General features: G+C 50.6%; 2 protein-coding genes across 8 annotated transcripts in view; both read left to right on the top strand.

The window, feature by feature from the left end:
- Positions 1 to 18,589, top strand: part of MTMR14 (myotubularin related protein 14) — a 56,532-nt gene extending 37,943 nt beyond the window's left edge. For 2 of the 7 annotated variants that reach the window (XM_023510667.1, XM_023510666.1), the window contains exons 12-19: positions 211 to 287; positions 522 to 558; positions 3,332 to 3,402; positions 4,168 to 4,238; positions 4,412 to 4,550; positions 5,738 to 5,914; positions 14,059 to 14,214; positions 17,992 to 18,589. In XM_023510667.1, the coding sequence (XP_023366435.1) occupies positions 211 to 287; positions 522 to 558; positions 3,332 to 3,402; positions 4,168 to 4,238; positions 4,412 to 4,550; positions 5,738 to 5,914; positions 14,059 to 14,214; positions 17,992 to 18,175 (912 nt within the window). In that variant the 3' untranslated portion in view covers positions 18,176 to 18,589. The remainder of the gene's footprint in view (positions 1 to 210; positions 288 to 521; positions 559 to 3,331; positions 3,403 to 4,167; positions 4,239 to 4,411; positions 4,551 to 5,737; positions 5,915 to 14,058; positions 14,215 to 17,991) is intronic. The other 5 variants (XM_003785460.3, XM_023510670.1, XM_023510669.1 and 2 more) reach the window with 5 other exon arrangements.
- A 1,326-nt stretch (positions 18,590 to 19,915) lies between these two features.
- CPNE9 (copine family member 9) overlaps positions 19,916 to 23,947 on the top strand; it is a 27,837-nt gene continuing 23,805 nt past the window's right edge. The window contains exons 1-7 of the mRNA XM_003785458.2: positions 19,916 to 19,983; positions 20,510 to 20,550; positions 20,670 to 20,716; positions 20,812 to 20,915; positions 21,375 to 21,411; positions 21,633 to 21,635; positions 21,887 to 21,963. Of these exons, the coding sequence (XP_003785506.1) occupies positions 19,916 to 19,983; positions 20,510 to 20,550; positions 20,670 to 20,716; positions 20,812 to 20,915; positions 21,375 to 21,411; positions 21,633 to 21,635; positions 21,887 to 21,963 (377 nt within the window). The remainder of the gene's footprint in view (positions 19,984 to 20,509; positions 20,551 to 20,669; positions 20,717 to 20,811; positions 20,916 to 21,374; positions 21,412 to 21,632; positions 21,636 to 21,886; positions 21,964 to 23,947) is intronic.

Below are 23,947 nucleotides of genomic sequence, written 5' to 3'. Positions count from 1 at the left end.
GCAGTCAGAGGCCCCTAGCAAGCTCTGTTCCTTGAATGCATTAGAATTATCTCTAAAATGTAGAGAAGATTTGGGATAAAGGACCCAGACACTAAGGCAGATGTGTGTCAACTGAGTCTGGTTGTGGTTCAGCTTCAAGCATGAGGAGAAGATTTTGTCATGGAGGAGGCAGCTTTTTGATGTTGTCACGTCTCCTGCGGTCTCTTCCAGGATGGGCTTATCCACACATCTCTGAAGCCTGCTGAGATTCTTTACCTCACTGTGGCCTATGACTGGTTCCTCTTCGGGTAAGCCTTTGAGGAACATCAGCTTTTGGGGTGGGACCATCCCTTGGTAACTGTTTCTATATAGGGGTGATGTGGGTCCCAAGGATACTCTCACCCCCTTGGGAAACTGCTGATGAGGCCCCACCTAACAACGCTGAGATGCTGAGAACAGGATCTACCCCTGGTGACCTGGGCCCCCTTGGCGCTCTCGTTTTGGTGCTACTCACTTTGACCTCCTCACCCTCCTCTTTTTAGGCACATGTTGGTAGATCGGCTAAGCAAAGGAGAGGAGGTGAGTACTGCCCAGTGTGTGAGCGCTGCTCAGAGCTGACAACAGGGACAGTGGCAGTCTGCTTAGTTTCTACGCTTTGGGGGCAATTCCTTGCCTGGGGCATGCTGGGATATAGCCTCCTCTCCTGTCCTCAGGCAGCACACCAGGAAAAGCACCAGTGATAGCCCCATGTGGGCCTTAGGTCCTGTGCAGTGGAGAGACTACGTGCCCACACACCTCTGGCAGCAGTTACGTGTCCGCCTCAGCTGCCTGTGACCTTCTTGTGTCAGTTCTCTTCTCACGGGCAGCCTTGTTTTCTCTGCTTAGCTCTGGAACCATTTTATAACAAGTCCTTGTCTGTGTCCCTTGTCCCTCCACTAACATGCAGAAGCACTTTCCTCCCTCCTCCCATCACACCCACTCAGCCCCTCTTCTACTCCAGGGCCAGGGCAGCAGAGTCTGGTCTTGAGGCTGCCTCAAGGTCACCTTCCTATCTGGACACTGTTGAGATTTGTAGCTACAACTTAGCTCTAAGTCATAAAGCTGTAACTCCTCCTTCCTCTTCACATGTGGACAGCATCCTCTTCCTCCTCCCCACTCTACACCCTCATTCTCTTTGGTGCTGGTCACAGTCTTGGTTTGGCATGCTTGCTTCCCCACTCCAGGTCTGGAGTCAGAACTGAGTGTGTTCCCTAGTTGTCCCACTTCACTGCCTAGGTGACCTTGGGTAATACCTCTGACCTTGAGTCTCCTGGAGTGTGCTGCCTCACTAAGAGAATGAGTCCAGATGCCCAGCATGGAAGTCATCCCACACCCTTAGCTCACTCTTCTGTCCCACCCCCACCCCCCATCTTCCTGAAGCATCTTTCTCATCTTTCTCACCCTCCTGAGGCTGCTTCCTTCCTGGGCATCTTATCTCGCGCCTCCTCCTTTTGTTCCTCCGTCTCAGCTGCTGCTCTCCCCTTCCAAATCTCTTCTTCTGAGCACTTATCGCATCTGCCAGGGCTGCAGAGCTCATAAGCCTGTTCCTCAGAGGCCTCCATGAACTCTGTCAGAGGCGGCAACTTAGCATTGAAAACAGTGCATAAAACCTCTTTGTAGCCTCTTACTCTGGGATTTTGCTGGAGCTCCAGGACATTCTGCCCTCCACACGGTTTCCCTCCTCCCCCATGCAGGCCAAACTCTGCCTTCAGAGACTCAGGGCAAAAGCTGGAATTGAACTGAGTAGGCTCTAAGTTCAAGCCCTTGACATCTCTCAGCACAAACAAGAGGTTCTCCTCAGCTGCAGGACTGGTCTTCAGGGTGTGAGCTTTTCTCTTAGTCCCATCAGATATTGCAGACACTGACGCTTTAAAAAAACAGACAAGGGCAGTGCCCTTACCTCAGCTGGCAGGGCTCTGACCGAGGGTGGCGGGTTCAAACCCAGCCCCAGCCAGCTAAAAACAGCAATGCAGTTGCTCCCAAGTAGCTGTAGTCCCAGCTACTTGGAAGGCTGAGACAAGAGAATCGCTTAAGCCCAAGAGTTTGAGGTTGCTGTGAGCTATGATGCCATAGCACTCTACCCAGGGTGACAGCTTGAGACTCTGTCTCAAAAAATAAAAAAAAAAAAAAAAAAAAAAAAAACAGACAAAAACTCCAGACCTATTCACTCTGTTCCCCTCTCTGCCTTTGAGGTTCACAGAACACATTAGCATATTAAAAACTCAAAAGTTGGTGGTGAAGACACTATTTTATGTAACCCTGCATTTTCATAGTGGACCTGGGTAACCCCCTCCTTTTTTTTTTGAGGAACCCTTCTGGGGCTCTATAGATGCCATGTGGTTATTTCTCTGAGGGAGGGGATCCTTGACCACACCTTTGGGAATCACTGAGGAGTCTGTTTACAAACTTCATCTGCTGAAGCCCCATGTAAACTTCATGGAGGCCACTGGGCTAGGGCTAGAAGGAAGAAAATTTGCTTCTGGTGGTGCAGTGGAAGGTCAGGAGCCTCCCACCTTTCCCCCTTTAAACTTAAGATCTGACCTTCATAGCTCCTGAGGGAGGCAGGCCCTGGGCCAGACTTTGGCTACCCCCAGCCCAGTTCTGAGCCACTGTTTCTGGGCTCCTCCCCAAATGTGATCCCTTTCCCTTCCATTGTGTTCCTGCTTTGTCCATTAAGCTCCCTGCTCCCAAACCATCCCTTTCCCAACTGTCCCTTCATAGAAGACCAGGGAAGAGAAGGTGTTGTTCTCTTTATCCTTTTTAACAGCTTGGTTTTTCTGTTTTGTTTTGAGACAGTCTTTCTATGTTGCCCTCAGTAGAGTGCTATAGTGTCACAGCTCACAGCAACCTCAAACTCTTGCGCTTAAGCAGTTCTCTTGCCTCAGCCTCCCAAGTAGCTGGGACTACAGGCGCCCGCCACAACACTTGGCTGTTTTTTGTTGCAGTTACTGTTGTTTAGCTGGCCCAGCCTGGGTTCGAACCTGCCAACCTCAGTGTATGTGGCTGACGCTGTAACCACTGTGCTAGGGGCACCAAACCCCTTTTTAACAGCTTAAGAACACATATTGAACTTGAAAATGGTTTGAAAAATCACTGGCTTAACCTCTTACATTCCTAGAAAGAAACACATCCCTTCCTTCCTCGCCCCTGCCCTAGTCCATCTACCTAGGCCTCCACCACCCACACCACTTAAAGACATGAATATACACAGCAGTGCTGCTGTCCAGCAGAGGAATTGACCAGAGCTCTGGCTGCCCTATCCAGAGGTTCTGCTGTCTTCTCATTGTGTACTGCATTTTGGTTTTTCCTTCAGATTTTCTTCTTCTGCTTCAATTTTTTGAAGCATATCACCTCTGAGGAGTTCTCTGCTCTGAAAATCCAGAGGTAAGCAGAGTCCTGCAGCTCTTGTGCTTTAAGAAAGGCTACTTGCTCCACAGCAGAGGCTTGCCACCTCCTTCTGGCCCTGCTTCCCTGCATGCGGGCAAGCTGACTCTTCTCTCCCTGCCTTCCCTCTGAGGCCAGAGTGGAGGTCCCTGGTGAAGAAAGAAGGTCTTCTATGGGGGAGTCTGTGTTGGGGTCAGCCTCAGGTCACATTAGTAGAAAGGCTTTGGGATGGATGAGTGGCCTCTGATGACTAAGGCCAAAGAGTATGTAGCTGCAGGGAGAAGCCAGCTCAAGGACAGAAGGACCCCCAGCTCCCCATGCCCCTAAGCTGATTGTTGCCCTCCTTGGACTACTGCAGAAGGCATGTCTGTATACCATGCAGCCCACCACAGTGGAACAGGTCTGCTTCCAGTCTGGAAATGCAAGAGTTTGGCTGGCAGCTGCCTTAGGACCCCTGTGAGAGTTAATGCCTTCTCTGAGTTCATTCATCTTCTTAATCCAAGCTCTGAGCATGTTGGGCCAGAATTGAACTCTGAGGGCACAAACCGATAAGGAGAAGGCAGGATTTGCTGCCCTTGGAAACCTGTACTTGAATATCAGACAGAACCAGGTGGGGTGGATCCCAGAAGTGGACCTGGCATTTTGTGACACTCTTTAGATAGGACCTATCTCCATGTTGCTAGTGAGCTGCAGCTGCTTTCCAGGACAGATCGGGTTGGGGAAATAGTGAGACCTCAGCTAGGTCTGGGATTTACCACTCTTAAGTTCTGTTTATAGGAGGAAGAGTTTGCCAGCCCGGGATGCAGGATTCACCCTAGAAGATATCTGCATGCTGAGTGAGTACTGAACCCTAGCAGATTTCCTTTCCATGGTACGTCTTTCTTAGTACAGATCACATAGAAACTGTTTGTTCCAGAAGCTTCTTTTTCCAGCATTATGATGTGGAAGAGATAGGGGGCTAGTAGTGAGAGAAGTTAACATGCTGACCAGTGATGCTGCCTTCTTTCAGGACGAAAGGACCGTGGCAGCACTACCAGCCTTGGCAGTGATTTCTCCCTAGTCATGGAGAGCTCCCCAGGAGCCACTGGAAGCTTCACCTATGAGGCTGTGGAGCTGGTCTCAGCAGGAGCACAGACACAGGCGGCTTGGTGAGGGGCCAGGCTGGGACCACAATCATACACAGCTCTCACCCAGAGCTGTCAGCACCAGGGAGCCAGGCTGGAGCCCCAAGAACAAAGAAGGCCCCAACAGAAGGCCTGAGAGCACAACTCCATGCTCCTGCTGTCTCCCCAGGGCCTGAGAGGCCAGCCATCTGGTTGGTGAAGGGCACAGACTGTGGTGGCCCAGGAGCATAAAGGGCTGGGGCTCCCTGTGGGATGAAGGAGCACTATACAGACAGTAGGGGAGGCCAGTATTAACCCTCACATGGTTTTCTGGGAGGTAGGGGGCCAGTTTGGAAAAAGAAAACAAAGGTGAATGTAAGATGACTAGGAATTAAGAACTTGCGTGAGGGTCAACTTTGTTTTTTTTTTTCTTTTTTGAGACTGAGTCTCTCACTCTGTTGCCTAGGCTGGAGTGTTACTGCCTTAGCCTAGTTTACAGCAACTTCAAACCCCTGGGTTCAAGCAGTCCTCCTGCCTCAGGCTCCCAAGTAGTAAGGACTATAGGCTCCCACCACAACACCCAGCTAATTTTTCTATTTTTAACAGAGACACAGTCTCTCTTTGCTTAGGCTGGTCTCCTGAGCTCAAGGGGTCCTCTTGCCTCAGCCTCCTGGACTGCTAAGATTACAGGTGTGAGCCACCGTGCCTGGCCAAGAATCACTTTCTAGTATGTCCTTTGAGGCCAGCAGGCCAGTGTAGTTTGGATACCACAGTCCCTCCATAAAGACCCAGCCCTTGCCCACAGCCTGAGTAAGTACTAAGTGTATGCCCACTCCATGTGGCATTTTCTTTTTTTTTTAAGACAGAACCTCAAGCTGTCGCCCTGGGTAGGGTGCTGTGGCATCACAGCTCACAGCAACCTCCAACTCCTGGGCTCAAGCAAGTCTCCTGCCTCCACCTCCCAAGTAGCTGGGACTATGGGTGCCTGCCACAACGCCCAGCTGTTTTTTGGTTGCAGCCATCATTGTTGTTTGGCAGGCCCAGGCTGGATTTGAACCCGCTAGCTCAGGTGTATGTGGCTGGCGCCTTAGCCGTTTGAGCCACAGCTGCCGAGCCTCCATGTGGCATTTTCCCAGTGGAAGTAAACACTGAGCCCTGAGATTTAGTAAAGGTGGGCAGAGAGCTTGCCTGGGGTGGCTTCTGAGCTGACAGCCCTACTCTTTGTGCTGCAGGAGAAAGAGTCACTCGTCCTCTCCACAGAGTGTGCTCTGGAACCGGCCACAACCCTCAGAGGACCGCCTGCCTTCCCACCAGGGGCTGGTTGAAGCCAAATCTTCCAGCTCTTCATCCTCAAACCATTCTGACTTTTTCAGAATGGGTAGCAGTCCCTTGGAGGTCCCCAAACCCAGGTGAGGAGCCCCAAAATCCTTGCTGGTAGAAGTGTTTAGCACTACCCCATAACAAGCCTGGAGGGTGGGGTTCCAGCACCTGAGCTAGCATCAGGGTAGTATTCATTGGCATGTGTTCTAGTGGGCAGTGTACCTAGGACACCAGAGATGAACATGCTTGCAGGCCCACTATTTGGAAGGATGGGTTAGTGTTTCGGAACAAAGCAGGGACTAGTTTGTATAGTGGTGTGAAACTCTTCCTTCCTGGAGCCCTGGGAAAATGTGGGGAATTCAGAAAGTATAGTGGTTACACAATTGGTGGGGAGTCTGGGGTGCTTCCACTTGTCACATCCTAGCCCCCTGTGGATCTCACATTGTGATTGAAGAGGCATATCTGGATTCTGAATCCCTTCTGGCTCTCAGAGTTCATGTCTGAGTTGATTAGGCAATGAGAACATAAAATAGCAAGCTAGACTAGATGTGTGTGGCTGGGGCAAACCTTGGATGACCACACCTCCAAAAGGGGCAGCTCAGCTAGGATGGACATGCAAGAAGCATGGCATGGTATTCCCTAGAGGGGGTTAAAGCTGTACATTAGGCTGAGGCTTAGGATTTCGAAGTGGTCTAGCACTTGGGGAAGACACTTCCTGGCTGCTGTACCATCTTTCCCATTTTATGCCCCCAAGGAAAGAATCCTCTGAATTGCTTTGTTTTCTACAGCTTTGAGAATGTCCAGGGGGTGTCCAGCCTTTTTTTTTTTTTGAGACAGAGCCTCAAGCTGTCCCCCTGGGTAGAGTGCCATGGCATTACAGCTCATAGCAACCTCCAACTCCTGGGCTCAAGTGAGTCTCCTGCCTCCGCCTCCCAAGTAGCTGGAACCACAGGCGCCCGCCACAACGCCCGGCTATTTTCTTGGTTGCAGCCGTCATTGTTGTTTGGCGGGTCCGGGCTGGGGATTTGAACCCGCCACCTTAGGTGTACATGGCTGGCGCCTTAGCCGGTTGAGCCATAGGCGCCGAGCCCCCTTTTTTTTTTTTTAAACCTCTGCCATACATTGGAAGAAGAGTTGTCTTGGGCTGCATATTAAGTATACAAATACTAATGAAAGCTGATTAGCAAAAACAAAAAAGCCCATACATCATAGATTTCATGATAGACAACATCACATAAGCCACAAACCTCCTCACAAAATCAGCATGCACCCCCCAGTTTGGACAAGCCTAGATCCCTTCTGGAGAGAACAAAACAGGGTGTGACTTATGAGGCCCCTAATAAATTGCAGGGAGAAAGGGAAATTTAGAAGAACGAGCATAACCTTTGGAGTCCATCCCAGATTCAAGCTTAGCACTGCCACCTGATGTCCACATGACTTTGTGACGCAGTTTCCTCCTTGGTAACAGGACTGTTACAAGGAAAAACCTTTTTAAACTTCTTGAACCTTCTCTCACCATTATCATCCTATGGTTTTTCTCTGGGCAAAGCAGGCAGTGGAGGAAGATGGGGAAGAGTATCCTCTGCCTGTAGACAAAGCAGATAAGCTGTGGGTGCATAGGAGCTCCAGACTGCACTGTCCAGAGGGCTCCTGGCACTTACCTCTCCTGAGCCCTTCAACTCAGGACTGTGTCTTTGAGTTCCAGAGCTGAGTCTGTTAACCAAAGACCAGAGGCCCTCTGGCCCATGGAAGGTTTGGTGGATACCGCTAGGCAAAGATGGTGCCAGGCAGACAAGCCCATGTGCCTGTGCTTGTTCCCATTTTCTGAGTGGGGTTGGTGTGGATGCCCGCTGCCCTGTCATCCTTATTGGTACCTGGTTGTCTCAAGGGGCACAGTAACACTGCATAACCCTCACTCTCTAGGCTGCAGCTCTTGTTCATGGTCCCCACCTCCTTTTCTGCCTGCTCAGAGTTGTTGGACAACTGGGAAGGAAATCAAAAGATTCCTCTCATCCTCTGGGTCTTAACTGTCCAAACTGATAGGAGTTACTTTGCTGAGGCCATACTCCACCCTTTTGCATACCCTAGCTTTTTGTTATCCCCTTCTGCCTTCCATAGGACCCCACTTTCCAGTCTTGTAATAGTTTTTCTCAACTTCACAGTGAATTTCTCCCTGTATCAGGTAGTTCAGACTCTTACAGCTGGTCCAGGATATCCACTAAGGCCCTCTTCTCAGGAGGATAAGGAGAGTTGCGGTTGCGCTGCTGACCTCAGAGTCCTTTGTATTGGGGCCTGGCCAAAGCTAGGATAACTGGACCAAAGTGAGCACAAGATAGACTGCTGTGAAGTGTTTGATTCTTCTGCTGGTCAGTTCTGGGGGTGTCTGCAGCCAGGCTGGGCTAGCCAGAGGACAGGGGTCTTCTGAATTAGATGCTTGTTTGCCAGAGGTTTTGAAAGTGTAGATTATTGGCTCAGTGCCCGTAGCTTAGTGATTAGGGCACTGGCTACATTTACCAGGGCTGGCAGGTTCGAACCCGGCCCAGGCCTGCTAAACACCAATTGCAACAAAAAAATTGCCAGATGATGTTAGGGAGGCTGAGGCAAGAGAATTGCTTAAGCCCAAGTGTCTGAGGTTGCTTGGAGCTATGACGCCACCGCACTCTACCAAGGGCAACATAGACTCTCAAAAAAAAAAAAAGAAAAGAAAAGTCTAGATTATTCAGATTTGGAGCATTCTAATTATGTATTTCCATTAACATTAAAATTAATTTAGTCTCTTTTATCTTAAAGTGCCTGAGGGATCCTGTCATTAGCATTCCTACCTCTTAGGTAACAATAGCCAATGAGGTCTTTAATGTAGAAGGAGAAACTGTAGGAAAAGAAACTCTCCAATAAAGCTATCTGTGACAGCCAGAATTTCCCTCACCATATGAATTCTCTGGGTTTTACATGCTCTAAATTCTACAGGCTTATCTATCGCTTTTAAAGCAGGACTTCCCTATGAAAGGAATCTGTGATGCTTTTAAGTAGGTGTTGTCAGATTGGGAAGAAAGTTCTGTGGGGTGCTGATTCTTATCAGACTCCAGTCCCATACCTCTCCTTAGGAAAACAGGTGGCTTTTTAACATTGGTAGCTGCTACTATAGCCGCTTCTACTTTCAATTGAGTTTTCTGGACCATTATTAAGTCTCTCATCAGCTGGCTCAGTGCCCGTAGCACAGTGGTTATGGCGCCAGCCACATACACCGAAGTTGGCAGGTTTGAACCCAGCCTGGGCCAGCTATTCAGCAATGACACATGCAACAAAAAATAGCCAGGCATTGTGGGCGCCTGTCGTCCCAGCTACTAGGGAGGCTGAGGCAAGAGAATCGCTTAAGCCTAAGAGTTTGAGGTTGCTGTGAGCTGTGATGCCACAGCACTCTATCTGAGGGTGACACAGTAAGACTCTGTCTCTCAAAAAAAAAAAAATCTCATCAGCTATAAGGGAAGGGGCAGGACTAATGCTTTGAGCTCACTTCCCTGTTTAGTATGTTTATCTCTGTGTGGTCTCGGTCTCTGCTCTGGAGTCAGATAGACATAGGAGTAAGAGGGTTGCTAACATAGCATTGTCCATGCCCAAGGAAGGGTGGTGCTATCATGAGCCCAGCTTAAAGCCACACTGCCTGAAGACCACATGAACTTGGCCAAGGGCTGCCCAGCAGCCTGGTTGAGTAGCTAAGCAGCAAGACAGGTACCAACATGTGCTGCCCAGTTAGCTGCTCTTCCCCTAACCACCACTACCACCTGCTAGCTGCTTGTTAAGAGCAGTGATCTCTATCCCAAGCTGTCTGTAGGAAGCAGAGAAGCTAGACAGCTGGGCAGCATGTAAGGTTCCTGTCCTACATTTGATATGTCCTTGCATGGGGCCACCACTCCAGAGCTGGCCAAGTGGCAAAAAGTCTGAAGGCAATGCCAGCTTGAGACCTAGAAGAGAAAAACAAGGAGCCCTGAAAGACTTTTCCCTGGGCTGCTACAGGAATGCAGAGGTCCCTGGTTGAGTTACATGTACACCTATGCAGTGTTGGAAAAGCCAGACCATTCCTGGTGCTGCTCACTCGTGCAGAGGCACGTGCAAGCATTTGAGGTAGGCTTATGATGGGAGGGGGTAAGTTTGAGTTAGGTGACATTTAGGTCCCCTCAAAGCCTACGATGGTTTAAGTCTTTGCTCAAACACACTGTGTGTGATCTCAGAGGCCACTTGATGACTTTGGGTTTCCATTTATCTGTGTGACGGGCAACTCCAAGGTCCTTCCTATCTGTCTACCTCAAGACATCAGCTCTGTCAGATGCTTTCAAGTACAAGTAACAGAAAACACGTCAAACTGGTTTAAACAGCTCAGTATCTGTGGATGGAACTACATTTTGCAGATGGCAAAAATATTCAAGCTTACAAATTTAAAAATACAGTATAACAACTATTACAGAACATTACTTTGTATCACTTTATCTAGCCATGGCTTAAAGTATATGGGAGGGTATAGGTAGGTTATATACAAATGTGGTTGATCCTTGAACAACATGGGGCTTAGGGGAGTCAACCTCCATGCCAAACATCCATATATAAGTTTTGACTCCCCCAAAACTTACTAAGGGCCTGCTATTGACCAGAAAGAAGCCTTACTGATAACATAAAGTCCAATGGAAAATCAGCCTCAGGTACAGCCTGAGCAAGGCCCCAGCTCCATTTCCCTGTGGTTCCTTCCCTTGCCTCCTTCTGCATGCCAGTTTTGTTCTCTAGCCAGTGTCCCTAAGAGTGGCAGAATGGCTGACAGCAGCTCCTGGGAGGACAGCCTGCTTCCTTACTCACATCCAGTCACATGACTGCCTCTTTTTCCAGTCACAATTAGCTGCTCTGTGCTTCACTCCCTGTAGAGGTGACGCTCCCATGCATCAACTAATCCCTGAGACCCCCACCCCTTATCAAGTAAGAAGATCAATGTATTCTCAGCTAGGGCCTTGGTCTAACCTGGGTTTCAGTTGTAGCTTTGCTACTTCTAGTGAGACTGCAAAAAGTCATTTCGCTTATAAGTTCAGTTATTTTATTCCATTTTTTAAAATGAGAATGATGATTCTGGACCCCATAAGTTTGAGTTTAAATGAGATAATAAAGGAGTGTACCTGACACACAGTAAATACTTATGCTTTTCACCAATGCTCAATAAACTGTAGCTGTGATTAAAGACCTGTTTGATCAGTCATTTATTTGAGGGCTGTGGGCCATGTCAGGGCACTAGGCAGATGGTTGGTGACTAGGTCAGGCAGTCCCACTCAGACCTTTTTATTCTTGCTGAGTTCAGCCACCTCTGCTTGAAATCGGTATTCTTGTACCCCTTTCAGAAAAGACTAGCTGAAAGACACCTGCTGTCAGTCGGTCCTCAGCAGGGTGTCTGGCAGGAGGTGGCAGCCAGTGGGAGTTGCAGCTCACTCTTGGTGCTGTCAAGAGGGGCCTGGACAGCATCCAGCTAAGGAAGTGAAACATTGTGGAAAAGCCACCCTCCTGGGAGTCCCAGCCCCACCCAGGATGTGGACAGATGACCTTTAAAATGTTGTCAGTTCTGCTGCTGTCCACTTTAGTGTTGCTTGGACATATGTTCATTCCTCTTAGTAGACAAGCAAGGAGATAGAGCTCAAACCTCTGTTTTTGCTGCTGTGTTTTGGCCCTTGAGTGGCAGTACAGGGCAGAAGAGTCTGGGGTCTTATTAAAGCTGGTTGAATTACCCGTCATCATAGACTGGAAGCCTTTTCCTTCTCTTCATTATGCAGTTGCAGGTCCTTATTCTTGGTGACTCTACTTCTAGGTGTCCCCTCTAGCCAGCTAATCCAGACTGCTATTTGTGAGTACCTCTGCTTAGCACGGCCCTTTGCTCTCAGCCCCAGGAGCTGAATGGTCACTTGGCAGCCTGTTCTTTGACAAAGGTTTCACTAGGAAGACTTATTTGTAGACTGTGTGCTCATCCATTATATATAATACACCTTCTTGAAAAATTTCTGGGTCTACCCAAGATAGCTGTTCACTGAGAAATGCTTCCCATCCCTTGGGATCACACACCCTGCTGCTACCTGTGCTGCTTCGTCCATCTAACAGCTATTTTTTGGTTGCTCCAAGTGTATTTATTGCCTGGTGCTACCTGCTGGGATACTGGGGAAGTAAAAGGAAATGATTAGCCAAGGGGACCTGGAATCCTTGAGAGGAACCCATCAGTAACTGCAGCCCATTTGTCCTTTCCCCCTCAGTAGTGTTATTCTTTGATAGCCCTGGGGGAGTGGGTTTGGGGCCAGAGAAACTTGTCCATGGCTCCAGGAATGCCTCAACCTACCCAGACTCCACTAGCCAGCACCCCTCCCATTCCCTCAACATTCATTTTTTTTTTTTTCTTTTTGAGACAGAGTCTCTCTATGTCACCCTGCCGTGGCATCACAGCTCACAAGAACCTCAAACTCTTGGGCTTAAGCGATTCTCTTGCCTTGGTCTCCCAAGTAGCTGGCACTAGAAGGCACCCACCACAACGCCCAGCTATTTTTGCTGTTGTTGTTGTCATCGTGGTCTGGCAGGCCCAGGCTGGTATCGAACCCACCAGCCCCAGTGTATGTGGCTGGCTCCCTAGCCACTGAGATACAGGAACCAAGCCTCCCTCAACATTCTGATTTTTAGTTGCTGGTTTCTCACAGACTGCTATACCTAGAAAAGACATTCTACCCTCTAGTTTGAACAATAGATGACATTTATGGAGCCAGTGTCCTCTGGCTGATGGCCTGGCATGACCTTGAGGAAGCATAGAGCAGGCTTCTCCTGGGAAGGTCTCTCTTTGATTTACAGACTGCCTGAGCCCAACTAAGTTTCTCTATCTAGAAATAAAGCAGTCCTGCTTTCTTGAGCCCAGGGGGCTTCTATCAGACCATATCCTGGTCTCATCACAGATGCCTACTGTCATAGACTTTCTGGAGTTCAGTGGGAATGATGAATGTGGCAAGTCTCTGTGTTACAGGGGGTTCCGATTCATGGCAGCCTTAACATAGAAAGCCATCTGTTTTCCCTGGTCTCTAGGTGGTTCTGTTTCAGGACAAATCTACAGTCATGCTTAGGTTTTAAAATCTCTTGCACTCACTAGCTGTGGGATCTCAGGCAAGCATCAGCCTGTTTGGGCTCTGACATCTCCCCATCTGTAAGATTAGAGTTGGTTTTAAAGATCACCAGAGCTTCAGTACCTGGCCAGCTATACTCACGTGACAAACTGCTTGGGATAAGACTGGCCCAGTGACCAGTGGGGTTGTTACCTCAGACTAGGAACCCTTGACTCAAGCTAGCTAGGTGGGCCAAGGTCGGTGAGTAATTTTCTCTGCTCCCCACACCCCATTCTTCATGCCTGTTCCTGGGTCCCTGCCAGAGCACCTTCTGCTGTTCTTGAACTAAAGGGTGAAGCATCCAAGATGATGTACCTCTGGGGACTGGGACTTGGGGTAGCTGATGAAAGGGCCTTGTTTGCTGTCTTCCTCCCTCCACTGGCTAGGCTACTGCCCAGGACAGAGGAGAGGAGGTAACAGCAGATTGCCAGCCCAACTTTCCTCTCTCCATCCCACAAACCTCCATCTGAGAAAAGCCTGATGAAGCTGTCAAATTGCCTGCCTGATTCATCCCTTCCCTCTGGGCATAGCTAGTGAGTTTGCTGGGTTGATGCTTCTGAATACAAACTATGGGGCCTGGAAGAAGCTGCCAAAGGAGGGACCTCAGGGCTCCCATCCCCTCACTCTTCAATCTAGGTCACCTTCTCTGTCTTCTCTGATAGGACCTCTGGGTTCCCTGGGTTCTGCATTGCCCACCTTCCAAATCTGCATGCTGGGGGAGCCTGTGGGTGATCTGGCTCCTAGCGGCCCCCAGCCTTGCTTTCTTCCTTTTGGTGGTGTTGAGGTTTTGTCTTTGGAGCCACAGCCACCAGGGCAGACACACCCTCGCTTTGGTTCTGACTCGCCTCTTACCACTATCAGTGTGCACAAAGCCCCATCTTCACTGCTGCGCCTACCTCTTCTTTCCCAGTCACTACGTATTCAGCTTTTTTTCCCCACTTTTGGAGAAAGTGGTTGACAGCAGAACCTTGTGGCCCTGGCCCAGGACCACGGCAGCCCCCCACCCCAGGGCCTCCCTGTCAGGCGTGTGACTGACTGTGCATCATTTCCCCTCTCTCTCCTCTCTGACCCAGATCAGTGGACCATTCCCTGCCCGGATCCTCTCTCTCCACAGACTTTGGCAGCTGGCAGATGGTAACGGGCTGTGGCAGTATTCAGGAACGGGCTGTCCTGCACACAGACTCCTCTCTCCCTTTCAGCTTCCCGGATGAGCTCCCTAACAGTTGTCTGTAAGTGTCTTGCTTGAGAAGGCAGGATGCTCCCCTGCCCATACGAAAAGCTGGTGAGAACTCAGGAGTGCAGTTAGGGATGTGGCAGAGGCAGCTGCAGGAGCTGGCCTGGGATCCCTGCCTCTCCCATCTCAGCTGCTGGCCCCCTAAGGTATGAAGGAGGCCTCTGGGCTGGTCAGGAAGTGTGGTGGAGTGTGTCCATTCCCCCGTCTCTAAAACCTGTCCATGGGTGTCTCAGGTGTACCCTACGGGAAAGCTGGCTGGACTATAACTATAGAAGATTCTATTTCTGTAGAAGCCTTTGCCTGACATGAGAATCCTTTGAAAGCAGAACAGTGGGATAGTGAAGGTGGGTGTATACTAGAGGCCAGAGCCAAAATGGTGCTGGGTGAGCTGGAGGCTGTGCTCCTCCTGAGCTGAACCAAGGGCTACTTGCTGTCTCCACCTCCTTCATCTTCCGCTTTTGCCTCTAGGCAGGAAAGAGAATTGGATGGGAATGCTAAATCCCAATGAAACCCTCTTGAAGGCTCTGGTGCTGGGCTTCCAGCTCTTACAGCACATCTGTCTCACTTAAGTAGCAGCCTCTGGGGAGGCACCTGCCCCCTGCCTGTTCTGTCACTTACTTCATGGAGGTCAGACAAGGGAGAATCTCTGGGGAGGAGGGTATGTTCCTCAGGCGTGGTGCCTGAGGGACCCTCAGCAAGCCTTCCCTTTACCACTGCACCATGAGCTGGATGACCTTCAGGGGACGCCACACCACCAACACTGATGGGTTAGAGGCAAGGCACCCTGGGGAGTTGAGAAGGAAAACGGGTCCTGAATTCTCAGCTGAAGGCAGACTGGGGCCAGCCAGACCTTGGAATTCCAGATGGGCCAATGGCACTGGTCCTGGTCCTACAGTTGGAAAGTCACCAAAAGTAGGGTGACCAGACGTCCTGCTTTTGGCAGGACAGTCCCACTTTTCAACATTTGTCCCGTATCCCGCAGCGTTTTTAAAAAGTCCCGATTTTTGGAAAGAATGCACAAACGGGCAGGAGAACAGGAAGGGAATATACGGTTTCGGCTGCCATGTGGCTATTTCGCCAGAATATGAGTTTTATATTACTTTTGTTAATTTTATAATGTTAAGCTGTAATAATAACAAATAATTGATGAGAAGTGATTATCGAGAACTGCTTATCAAAGTTTACATTGTTGTCAGGCCCTGCCCTGCCCTGCCCCATCCCCTGCCCCCGCCATGTTGTCCTGCAGCCAGGCCCTGGGTCAGAAATAAAATCTCTTAGATTTTTGAAGGATTAAAGAAAAAAATCATAATTTTCTGTAGGGACTTCCTACTTCAACAAAACTTGCCAACAAGCCATCTCTGGAGGAAGGATAGAACTTTCTCCCCCTGCTTGGTGGCACCCCTCACTCACCTGAAACAGGCAACTCCAACCCAGATCACCCAGCTCAGAACCTACAATTTAGGCGCCCATGCAGCATTTTGAGCTCCTAGCCAACCCTCCAGTTCTGGGTGGTTCCCAAAGGAGGGCTGGATTCTATATGATCTCAAGGCCTCCAGGATTGCAAGGTGGGTCAGGATCAATTTGTGGTAAAGTCACACAGCATTTGGGTTTAACACTTGGGCTTTATCAGAGAAACTTAGCCTGAATCCCAGTTGCTCCACTCAGCAGGTGTATGTTTGGGGGTCAGCCTTGACTGTTCTGAGCCTGTTGTCTCTGAGAAAGAATGGCACTATGGTAGCTCCATTGCCTGCTCTGTGTCCTCAGATGGATCTTGTATCCTTTCTGGGCTCCATTTTTCTTCTCTGTAGCAAGGTTGTGGTCTTTCCCCCTTCTGCATCTCAGAAATGGAGGCAGTGACAATCCTTGTATCCATCTTTAAATGGTCTCTACAAATACAAACTACTTGTCTGTTTCTCCCACTGGTGCTTTTAACAAGAAGCTGAGGGATGTGCACATAGCCTCTCACCTGATTGGAAAGTAAAGAAGACCTAGGGAACCAAGTCTCCCAAATGCCTTGGGAGAGAGGCAGTTGGCATTTGTGGTGGTTCGTTGTATTACAGGAATCTAGTTTCAGTTGTTTCCTTAGAACTACTTCAAAAGCTATTTGACTTTGGCCCCTGAACCTGCTGCTGCTTCCTCACACCACTCTCACCAGTCTACTTCACTGGAGTCCTGTCTGTCCTGCCTACATTTATACTGGGATTGTCAGCCAGGCGCGGTGGCTCACACTAGGTGTCATCCTAGCACTCCAGCAGGCCGAGGCGGGTGGATTACCTGAGCTCACAGTTTCAAGACTAGCCTGAGGAAGAATGAAGGAAAGTGAAACCCCATCTCTAAAAAAGGCTAGAAGTTCTGGGTACCTGTAGTCCCAGCTACTTGGGAGGCTTGGTTAAGAGAATCACTTGAGGCTCAGCGCCTATAGCTCAACCGGCTAAGGCGCCAGCCACGTATACCTAAGGTGGCGGGTTCGAATCCCCAGCCCGGACCCGCCAAACAACAATGACGGCTGCAACCAAAAAATAGCCGGGCGTTGTGGCGGGCGCCTGTGGTCCCAGCTACTTGGGAGGCAGAGGCAGGAGACTCGCTTGAGCCCAGGAGTTGGAGGTTGCTGTGAGCTGTAATGCCATGGCACTCTACCCAGGGGGACAGCTTGAGGCTCTGTCTCAAAAAAAAAAAAAAAAGAGAATCACTTGAAACCAATAGTTTGAAGTTATTGTGAGCTATGATGCCCACTATTGTGAGCACTCTAACAAGGGTGACAAAGTGAGACTCTGTCTCAAAAAAAAAAAAAAGAAAATGCACTGGGATTATCATTTATCATTAGACCTCCATCTGCTCCCTCAAGCCCTGGGTGCAAGTAATTTGGGCCTGGGAATTGGGTACACTTGTATTGCCTCTGACAAAATTGCCCAGGGATTCGTACCTTGGGAAGAAATTTGGAGTAAGCTCGTGGTCATAACTAGTCTTAGTGCTTAGGTGGACAGGAATCTATCTGTGGGAACACCATGAAAGTACCTAACCTTTGAGTCCAGAGGTTGGGTAGAGTCACCCTTGGCCTCTTCTACTATAAAGGCCCTTTGGGGTGTCACACAGCTATGGAATTCACACTTTGATAGGCCTGACTTTGTATGCACTTGTTCACCATCTTGACTTGTAATTCCAGGGTGAGGAGAGAAGAAGGGCTTCCATGTGGTCAGTATCCATATAGGCCAGGGGAGGTAAAAGGAGATGGACTCAGAACACAGATACTGCTGGAAAAGCCAGTGCCCTTTCAGCTATTTGCCTGGAGACCACAGTGTCTAAAGGTATAGCTAGAGCTCTGGTAGTGTCCAGTGGGGGATGCTCATTGAGTTCTTCTAGGGCAAGAGCTTCCTCCCAATCTGCATCAAGCCCTGCCCTCAAGACTCAGGTCTTTCAACAGCCAAAGCCTGCTGCCAGATTCTGGCGGGGGTGATGTTGGGGTTCCTCCTTACTATCAGATATAAGAATTATGCCTCAGCTTGTTCTTAACGAGGAGTGGAAGTGACAGCTTTTGGGGCAGATTCCCTCCTCCTCAGCTCCCTCCTCAGTCATCACCGAGATAGTTACTTTCCCAACAGAAAGGTCAGTGGTACGATAAAGTTATGCTTGAGTGGGAACAGCCTGAGAGATGAGAAGAATGGCTAAAGAGGGGAATAGCACCAAATACTTGGGGCCTGAACCACAAATGAGAATGAGGATGCTGGATCCTGACCCATGGTAATGTCTTCATTCTTTCTCTCCCTCCACACAGGATTGCAGCCTTAAGCAATCGAGAGACTCGGCTCCAAGAGGTCCGCTCAGCCTTCTTGGCCACGTACAGCAGCACAGTGGGGCTTCGGGCAGTAGCCCCTAGTCCCTCGGGTGCTATTGGGGGTCTGCTGGAGCAATTTGCCCGTGGTGTTGGGCTCCGGGGCACGAGCAGCAATGCCTTGTGAAGCAGCTAACATGTGACAGTTTCCTGCTCCTCACTCACCTGAGCCCTTAGTGGAATCAAAGCCATGCCTGGCCAAGGGGCACTCCAGGTTGGGGGCAGTTTCACTCCCCCTTTCTGTCATGCACATAGCAGTCCCAAAGCTGAGCAAGGCCAAGGACAAGGTTTTCCAACCCCCTGTCTCGTGACTGGTGACCACCACCCCCTCTTGTCACTGCCTTCTCCTACCCACCCGTCTTTGCTGGGATTCCTGCCAACTCTCAGAACTGTGTGGAGTTTCCCTGGGACTTTGTGGAGGCCATGACTTCACAAAAGAACTCACCTTCTAATTGTTTCCTGAGGAGGACGGGTCACCTGCACTGAGAATGAGGCGGTTTGACACAGATCACAGAATAAAATCGGTCTTTTGGAACAGCCACTTTCTTATATCCTCATTTGGTTACTTACTGCCTTTGTGGAGCAATTTGGAAGGTTCTCACAAATTGTCCTTTGTGCTGGACAAAGGTGTTAAAGCAAGGGAGGGGGCAGGTGAAACAGGAAGCGATCTAAAGACCTGGCTGTGCCTCTTAACTATTGAGCCATGGTAGTCCTCTCAGTGAGATGGGGACAGGTCCTCACAAGACTGTTAAGAATCGTGGTCCTCAAGCGGGCCCTAGTCACCTAGGGAGCCTGTGCAGATCCCCAGGGCTGCCTGAATTTTAGCCTTAGAATTGGCAAGGATCTTCATTTGATTGGGAATACGGGTTGAGGGAACCTGCACTTCAACCTCAAGTTTTTCAGGCAGCACAATCCTGGTACAGGTGACCTGCAGACCTTGCCTATGGTAGAGGGACTGGTTTCTGAGGCTTTAGAGGTAGCAATTGGTGCACATGTGCGGTGGGGATGGCCTGACTGACCACCACCCTCTACTACAGTCTGACCTGGAATAGACTGCATCATAAGGGTGCATCCATATCCCTGACATGGTGAAGCCAGGTGAGTTCATGGGCAGAGGGCTATACACAGTGCTTTAATAGCCACCACTTACAGATTGGATTCTTAACACAAAAGAGGTCATCAGTGTGAACACCCAGAGATAATATCAGGAACATTTATTAAGCACTTGCTGTGTGATAAGTCCTTTACTTGAGTTATCCCCATAAAATTTGACAGTACCCCAAGTAGCTGCTATTACAGCCTGTCAATGAGACTAAACCATAGAAATGTTAATTTGTCCAAGGTCACACAGCTAATAAGAACAAATGTAACTTTTCCTATTGAGAGAACTAGGCAGACTGGGAATGGGAAGGGTACAGAAAAATTGTTGAGAGCTGCTGAGTAAGAGGCAAGGACCCCAGTGCCCGCTAGGTGCCCCAAATCCTTCAGCACCACGAAAAGCTCAGGGCGGGGGTGGAGGGGGGGGGGGGCTTGGGTTTCCACCCAGGAGAGTCACGCGGGGCACAATCCACAAGGTGTGGATTGGAGTTGGGGGTCTGGGTGAGGTTCCCCGCCAGCTCAAGGCTGTCCAATGGGGCGGGGGCCGCCTGCAGGGCCGGGCGGGGCTGTGCTGCCATCTGGAGCAGCTGCTGCCGGCGGCCACTGTTAGGGCGCAAGCGGCGGGAGCGCACGCAGAGCTGGAGGGAGTGCAGCCGCCGCCGCCGCCGCAGCAGCAGCAGCACATGGGCTGGCCCCGCCACTGCCACCGCCCCTAGCCCTGGCGGCCCGGGTCTTGCAGCCTTCTGCGGCTCCAGTTGCCTGACCAGCCATGTCTCTCGGTGGAGCCTCCGAGCGCAGCGTCCCAGCCACCAAGATTGAAATTACCGTGTCCTGCCGGTGAGCGGGCCATGCTGGGGAGGGCTTGGGCACTGGCACTGCCCCAGCCCCAACCGGCTCCGGGGCTCAGCCCAGACAGGGGCTAGACCCTGCAGGAAAAGGCATTGGGGGCGGGAAAATCACAGCTGAAGACCGGAGAGTAGCTAGTGGGACCGAGGAGGGGGCCTCCTAGGGCAGCCCCACCCCCCAAAGAGGGCTCAGCCTGCGGATCCAAGGGGTGGGTCGCGAGGCTCTACTAGGAGCTGGGCCCCAGCGGGACAAAGTTCTGGGGTGATCCCTCTTTCCTGGGCCTTGAAGACAGTATGGGAGAGTGGGAGAGTATTCGTCGAGTCCGCAGAAACAAGGTTCCTGGACAGAGATTTCCGGTGCTGTCCAGAGTGCTGACAGCACGGACCCCGGCTCGGGGTAGAAATGAGGGAAAGAGGTTTGACTTAAGCGCCATCCATTCTTCCCCTGTGCCCGACTCAGGGCAGTGTTGGGGCGGTGGGCTCCAGGATGATCCGCTCTGTCTGTTGCTTTTCTCTAGGAACCTGCTGGACCTCGATACCTTCTCCAAGTCCGACCCCAGTAGGCGGCTCCAGGACTGGGAGGGGGAACCTGGGGCCTCGGCGCGACTGAGGGGTGGCGGGGGGGCGAGGGGTGCAGGCCGACCTGACGCCCTTCCCTCCCCCGCTCCCCACCCGCAGTGGTGGTGCTTTACACGCAGAGCCAGGCCAGCCAGGAGTGGAGGGAGGTGAGTCTCAGAGCCTCCTCACAGCCCAGAGCCGCAGCCAGAAATCACCTGCCCTCCTGCACGCCCTGCGCTAACCCTCCGCTCCCCCCATCTAGTTCGGACGGACCGAAGTGATCGACAACACGCTGAACCCAGACTTCGTGCGCAAATTCGTCCTGGACTATTTCTTTGAGGAAAAGCAAAAACTGCGCTTCGATGTGTGAGGCCCCGCCCAAAATTCTGGCTTGGCCTGCCCCCCGACCTGGTTCTGCCGGGAATTCTGGCTAGCTCCAGCCCCGCCCGCCTCCTGACCTGACTCCTCCCCGACGCCTAGCTCCGTCCCACTCCGAAGAGCTCCACCTAGTTTTAGGCCCGCCCTTAAGTCAGATCCAGTCCGTTTAGCTACCCAGGCCTGGCCCTACCCACAACTCTACTCCCTAATTTAGCTCCACCTCTGTCCCCGCCCTCTTCCAGGTAACTCCGCCCCCAGGAAACCCCCACCCCCAGACTTGGCCCCCGGGCCTGACCCTCTCCAGTTTCTGACCTGACTCCTGTCCCAAACAGACCCAAGTTGAATTCGGGTTCAAGGCCGCCCCTCCCTCCACCCACAATGTTAATCAAGACTCGGAGCCCGACCCCTTTTCAGCCCTACCCCACGGCTGTCCCACTCTCTTCCTAGGTACAACGTTGACTCCAAAACCAACATCTCCAAACCGGTGAGCAAGCGTCCCCTCCCACGCTGGCTGGGCACACAGGAGACGCTTAGATGTTTAAACCTCCCTTCTTAGAACTCCTCCTACTCCTCGACCCTGACCCCGCCTTTTTTCAGGCCCCCAACCCATCTTTCCCACCCTCTCCTGCTCCTGCCTGGGTTTCCCCGCCTCCGCCCCTTACTCACTTCTCCTCTTCTTTCTCGGGCTGCTGCTGGGATCCACAGAAGGTGAGGCTGAAACAGGCAGGGCCTGAAGGTGGAAGGTGGAACTGTATTGTGGAGAGCAGGCTTGAACTTACTACTGACCAAGAAGCACACCCCTTCATCCCTATCCCCTCCATTAAAGCCAGGAGGTGGCTCTTGCAACATTCTGCTACCTGGGAACTGCCCTGGTTGTGTACACCATCATCACCAGGGTTGGGCTGGGACTTGGTGCCAACAACCCCTCCTGGTCTTACTGATTCCGTGTCCTGGCACAGGATTTCCTGGGACAAGCATTCCTGGCCCTGGGAGAGGTGATCGGAGGCCAGGGCAGCCGTGTAGAGCGACCCCTCACGTGAGTGAATGGGAAGGGGTGCAGGTGAGGGGTGCGAGGCTCCAAATCTCCCTTCCAAGGAAGCTGTTGACTGACCATAGGGAGGGTGGGATTGCCCCTGGTCTGGAGCTTTACTGGCTCCCATCACGCTTGTGGGAAAGTCCAGTCTCCGGGGCTGCTCTGTTTAAGTCATCAGGCCTGACATTTTTTCTCTCTCTCACCTCACTCTTTCTAAGTCTGATTCAATCTTTAAGGTCCAAGTCCTTCTCCACCAGGAAGTTTCCCCTGACTAAATCAAATCCTGAGGAATTTCCATTATATCCACTCACTAAATATGAACTAGCATGTTTTGTATCCCACACCCTGTTTTAGGCACCAGGGATTCATTCATCCCACAAATACCACTGTGCATATACTCTATGTCAGCCACTGTTCAAGGGATTGCAATGGTGAACAAAACAAAGGTTCCTGCCTTTGGAGAGCTTATACTCTAGTTGGCAGGGTGAGTAATAAGTAAAAGATGTAGTAAGTAAATTACATAATAGAAGACATTAAGTGCTATGGGAAAAGAAAAAATAAAGCAGAATAAGGGGGACTGGAAGTGCTGGATGGGTGGAGGTGGGTGAGTAGGCCTCGTGGGCAGGTGACTTTGGAGCAGCTATCTGAAGGTGAGGGAGTAAGCGCTGTGGACATGTGGAGGAAGAGTACAGAAGCATAATGTGTTTGAAGAACAGCAAGGAGGCCAGGTTGGAGCCCAGGAAGTGAGGGGAAGGCAGGTGAGGTAAGATTGTTAACAGTTAGGGCCTAGTAGCCTCTGTAAGGACTGTGGACTGTTATTCTGAGAGAGGACTATGCTTTCAAAGGATGTGCTGGCTACCAGTTTAAGAATAAACCTTGGGTGGCCAAAGGTAGAAGCAGGGAGCCAGTGAAAAGGCTGTGACAATAATGCAGTGTGTCAGCAGTGGAGGGAGGAGAAGGGGTCATGGTCTGGACATATTTTGAAGGCGGAGCCAACAGGTTTCTGAAGACTGAATATAGATGTGAGAGGGAAAAAAGTGAAGGAGGGGCAAGTTGGGGACAGGAATTGAATCAGGAGTTCAGTCTGATCTGTTGACTTCCTTTTTTTTAAGAGATAGAGTCTCACTCTATAGCCCTCAGTAGAGTGCTATAGTGTCACAGCTCACAGCAACCTCCAACTCCTGGGCTCAGGCAATTCTTTTGCCTCAGCCTCTCAACTAGCTGGGACTACAGGAACCCACCACAACGCCTGGCTATTTTTTTTGTTGTTGTTGCAGTTTGGCTGGGGCTAGGTTCAAACCCCTGACCCTCGGTATATGGGGCGGCGCCCTACCCACTGAGCCACAGGTGCCACCCTGATCTGTTGACTTTCATATGTTTTATTAAACATGTGAGTGGAAGTGTCAAATAGGCAAAATGATACTTGAGTCTTAGATGCTCCTTAAGGCCATGATGCTAGATGAGATCCCAAGGAAGTGAAAGGCGGGGGTATAAGAGAGAAAGAGAACCAAAGATTGAGACTCCATGAGGATCTAGAAAAGGAGACTGAGAAGGAGCAATTAATGAAGTACAAAGAGAACCCAGAGAAAGTGGCGTTATCCTGGAAGCAAAGTGAAGAAAGTGTATCAAGGAAAGAGTAACCAGCACATCAAATGTTGCCACAGGTCAAATAAGATGAAGATCGGGAATTGGCCAATAGATATGGTAAGATGGAGATCCCTGCTGGCCCAGTGACTCACACCTGTAATCCCAGCACTTGGAAGGCTGAGGCAGGTGGATCACCTGAGCTCACGAGTTCGAGACCAACCTGAGCAAGAATAGGACCCCATCTCTAAAAACAAAAACAATACCCAGGCACTGTAGCAGGCACCTGTAGTCCCAGCTACCTGGGAAGCTAAGGCAAGAGAATCACTTGAACCCCAGAGTTTTAGGTTGCTGTGAGCTAAGATGGCAAGGCACTCTACTAAGTGTGACCAAGTGAGACTCT

The sequence above is a fragment of the Otolemur garnettii genome, unplaced genomic scaffold, assembly GCF_000181295.1.
Source record: "Otolemur garnettii isolate 467f Iridium unplaced genomic scaffold, OtoGar3 scaffold00015, whole genome shotgun sequence".
NCBI lineage: Eukaryota > Metazoa > Chordata > Mammalia > Primates > Galagidae > Otolemur > Otolemur garnettii.
This window is presented reverse-complemented; position numbering and strand designations above follow the sequence as displayed.